Source organism: Lithobates pipiens, unplaced genomic scaffold, assembly GCF_037356315.1.
Source record: "Lithobates pipiens isolate NorthernLeopardFrog02 unplaced genomic scaffold, aLitPip1_a1.2 Scaffold_19, whole genome shotgun sequence".
In the NCBI taxonomy this organism is placed as follows: Eukaryota; Metazoa; Chordata; class Amphibia; order Anura; family Ranidae; genus Lithobates; species Lithobates pipiens.
In genome coordinates this window covers 71,362,355-71,366,978 of record NW_027507764.1, presented here as the reverse complement: position 1 = coordinate 71,366,978, position 4,624 = coordinate 71,362,355, and the positions used below count along the sequence as shown (strand labels likewise).

Sequence of the window (4,624 nt, the reverse complement as noted above, 5' to 3'; positions counted from 1 at the left end):
CAGCATGTATATTTCAATCTTTGCAAAACATTACTTAGGCTGAGAAAAAAGAAAACAAATGCATTCACCACATCCTAATAACTAGTAAGCTGCAGCATATTTCATTTTTGACCTTGGGTTTGGACATTTTAAAGTTGTCATGTGATGCTATTGTCAGGATTCAAAGGCATCACATTATTTTTTTGGTTACATTTTGATACTTACTCCAGCACAATTCTTTGGCTAGCCCCATACAGCACAGAAAATTCTGGTAAAAAATGTTGAACCCCCAAATTATTCAAAATGTTTTTTATAAAGTCTTTTGCCTTAATAACCCATAAAAATTGTATTTGAGCAATTTGCCTTTCAGTAATCAGCACATAAATACAGAAGGTTTGACACGCTGATGGAGTTACCTTTATCTGGTTTGTGTAGGTATAATGATAAATTTGGAGATTCCAGTTGTCTTCTGCCCATTCCATGAGACCTGGAGAGTACACAGTCTACATATATGTCCCAGAAGTCCTGTGCTAACCCATCAAACAGAGCATTATGTTTGGGGTTTGCTGATTCCTTCAAATAGACCATGAAGTCCCAAAGGCCCATGATAGTGTCCGCGAACCTAAGCTTCTTCATTTCCACCAACTTGCGGGATGCTGCCTCCCAGCACTCGTGGTCAATTTCACCAAGGCCTTCTGCGTTTAGATGTCTTTGTGATTCTTTGTTATACATGGATCTAGCATATATTGACGTCACCATCAGAAGGGAGAAAAACTGGAGATACCAATTGCTTGTTGCCAAATCCATTGCCTCTACAAGCAAGTAAGAACAGCAATGAACAACAAATTAAAACACGTTTTCAAGCTGATCATAGCACTTGTTGCTGGTGTAAGTCCCAGCAGCCTACACAACAAGTTGAATTTATATTACTTTGAAAATGACAATGACTAAGATGTAGTTATTTTTCAATCTTGTAGTGACACTATGGATCAAAACCCTAGAGGACAATACAGGAAAGGGTAACAAAATGGGATTTTAGAAAACGTGGTTCCAAATGAAAAAACAAAAGGGAATCTAGTGTAGAGACAGACAGGATTTCTCTATTATTTCTCCTTCCCTATTTTTTTTTTACCTATGCTTTTTACAATCGTAATATATGAATGTTGCAAATTTTAACAATTGAATAAATAATTGAAGGTATGCAGTTGCAGGATCACGAAGATACAGACTTGAAGACTGAATGTGATTATGTCATTTTTACCAATGCACATGAGCAGCCACTGAATACTACTTCTACCATGGATTCATTTGAGTCCTCTACAGCAGTGATTCTCAACTAGGGTTCCTCCAGAGGTTGTAGGGGTTCCTTCAGCATTGGGCCATTTCTGCCTCTCAGATAAGTTCCCACTCACACCATTGATCTTTTTAGCTATCTGTAAGGAGGTAATTCTTCCCAATGACTACAAGTGTAAAGACCATTCTTCCCACTGACCATCACACTAATGCCGCGTACACACGATCGAATTGTCTGGCGTACTTAGTCCGATATACAATCCGGCGGATAATCCGGCGGACTTTCTACCGAACGGACTTGTCCACACACGGACACACAGAAAGTCCGACGTTCGCTTGCGCGATGACGTACAGCACGTACGACGGGACTAGAAAAAGGAAGTTCAGTAGCCAATAGCTTCCTTTTTCGTACTTGCTTCTGAGCATGCGTCATTCTTAGTCCGCCGTACTAGCATACTGACGAACGTATTGTCCGCTGAAACCCAAGTCCGACGGGAAGATTGGAGTGCAAAAATTCTTTCTTAGTCCGCCGGACTTCACACTGGAAAAGTCCGCTGAAGCCCACACACGATCGAATTGTCCGATGAAATGCGTTTTGGCGGACTAAGTACGCCGGACAATCTGATCGTGTGTACGCGGCATAATGTATCATGAATTGTAGATTTCAAATTTTTATAAGGGGTTCCCCGAGACCGGAGAACTATTTCAAGGGTTCCTCTGTGTTGAAAAGGTTGAGAAAGGCTGCTCAACAGGTATAATTTCAAATACTTTCAAAGGACTCCAAGGTTGTCAGGAGTAATTGGTGCTTGCACTAATCTACACTCCCCTGCCTGAATTCAGGACCCTTTGGTCTTGTCATTTCAATGCCACTTCTATCACTTGTCTCCTTTGAGAAGATTGTCATATTCAGGCAATTTTCAGCTCAGGTTAGCCGTTGGGGAGACATTTATGCTGTGCTCCTCCCTCTATGTCTCTCAATGTAGAATAAGGTAGTTCCAATTTTTCACATGATGATGATAGGCATTTAATTAAAATGCCCCAATTACTGAATTTTGCTATAAATGTGCAAGGCCAACTGAAACCTTGCCAGGCTTTACCAGAAGTTTCCAGGTAGTCAAAATGATTACTGAAACACTAGCTGCTGGTGGCTCTAATCTATACCTGCCTGCTGCAGACAAGAATGACACCGGTGTTACTAGTATTGGGGACACCAGGATAACTGCTGGAGGAAAGATTCTTCTCTCTGCACAGAGGCAACAATAAGCAGAATGATATGCAGTTTCATAAGTCTAAATATGCTAAAATCATGGTGTCTGGTTTGCAGCTCAATCTTTGGCATATTTTCCCAGGTTACAAATAACACACCCATATCATTTATTTTATTATTAGGGCTTCCTGACAGACTTTTGGTCTATGAAAACTTTTAGAACCCTTTCAATCCTGAAAGTTCAATGTAACTGCATCTCCCTATTGTAAACAGAAAAAATATTCTATTAAGAGAACAGCCTTGTACGTGTATTGAAGATGTTTACCTGCTAGAATTCAATGTCGACAAGATGACGGAGGGAGAAGAGTTATATTTACTGTCCTTCATGTTTGAAGTGATCACTCAGAGAGACCCAGAATACCATCTGCCAATACTAAATGCTTTGTAACATAAGTACGTTGTGTTGTCCTATCCTACCTTTGATTCTTATCGTAATTCACCATTGTTCCCCAATCTCCTTGATGTACGTTCCATTGTGGAGGAACACCGATTAATACGATTTTATAGTTTTGCTCTGTAATCATTCATTAAATTGCCACTTTAGGGTTCCTAATAATACTCATATATGCATAATGGTAGAAAGTGGACATTGAGGACATGTCCCTGAGACAGAAGGACAGAAGATATCAGGTCATCCTTTTAGGAGTGCCTTCATCTCTGTTCTCAGAAAACATTGCATATGTGATACTTTGATCCTTGAGAGGAGTGAATGACTGGGCCCATCCATAGGAAAATTGTATTTTATTTTTATTTTATTTAATTTCAACAGTCGTTCCCATTGGATGATTTTTCCTCTAGTTCTATTCCAGTGACAACCCAAAATTTTGTCTTTCTCATTACTTTTACTCACTGTGACAATGGTCACCAGGACAAAAAGATAAAGTGAATTTCCCCAGCATAGACACAGAGCAATTGACCTAATGGGGTTGCAGACTCTACCCTATTCTATCCAAAATGTAAAAAAAAAAGTTGGCTTCACATACACTTTAGGCATTTGGAGGTGCCCAAAGGAACCTGCTGGCAAATCTTGCTATGTAAACATTAGCTCTCTAAATGCCTAAAGTGAATGTAAAGCAAACTTTTTTTTTTACATTTTGGATAGAATAGGGTAGAGTCTGCAACCCCATTAGGTTAATTGCTCTGTGTATATGCTGGGGAAATTCACTTTCTCTTTTTGTCCTAGTGACCATTGTCATGGTGACTAAGGGCCAGTTCACACGATAGAAACGCAGTCCGAATGCACTCCAGATGCTTTTTTGCATGCACATTTTTGATGCGTTCCAGTGTGTTTTGATGCATTTTTGGTGTGCGTTTTGATGCAGTCCAGTGCATTTTTCCCTCCTTTTTTCCCCTTAACCCCTAATAAGAACGTGGGTGTTCCAGCGAGTTTTTGGTGCGTTTAGGTGCATTCCCGTACGTTCCCTTGAGTTTTTGATGCTTTTTACAGCATTCCAGTACAGTCCAGTGCAGGAAAAATGCAGCACGTTGTACTTTTTTTTTTACTGGAACGCACTGGAACTGCAAGCACTGGTGTGAACTATGTAATTGAAAACCATATAACCTACTTTCTATGCGTTTTTGATGCAGAAAAAAACGCACTGGACTGCATGTGGTGTGAACTGGCCCTAAAAGTAATGAGAAAGCCAAAATTTTGAGTTGTCACTGGAAAAGAACTAGAGGAAAAATCATCCAATGGGAATGCCTGTTGAGGTGGCAACTGTCTAAGATCGCAATTCCTTCCCTTTGAAGAGACTTATTTAATGTGGTATCTACAGGACAACGAGTGAGGGGAAATATCCCCAATAGAACACAAACAACTGACAGTAGTTTTAACGTTTCTTACTGTATCTCCAAAATGAATAAAAGTTTTGGCTTTATGTACACTTTACAGAGACTCTGTGGTTGGGGTGAAAATATGAAAAGCTTGCAGGTTTACACCTAGAAATACTTGCAGCAGCCTCCCAAACCTTTCTTCCATTGCTGAAGGCCATCCCTACTAACTGGCAATGCTCTGACATTTATGGGTGATGTTAGAGCTTGCCCCCCGGGCACATTCCTTGAGGCCAATTATTATTATGGGCAGCC

At 40.2% G+C, this 4,624-nt stretch overlaps 1 protein-coding gene across 1 annotated transcript; it reads right to left on the bottom strand.

The window, feature by feature from the left end:
* Positions 1 to 345: 345 nt before the first annotated feature.
* FAM237B (family with sequence similarity 237 member B) lies at positions 346 to 786 on the bottom strand. The gene has a single exon (XM_077493805.1). The coding sequence runs from the start codon at positions 784 to 786 to the stop codon at positions 346 to 348; it is 441 nt and encodes a 146-aa protein (XP_077349931.1).
* Between the last annotated feature and the right edge of the window lie 3,838 nt (positions 787 to 4,624).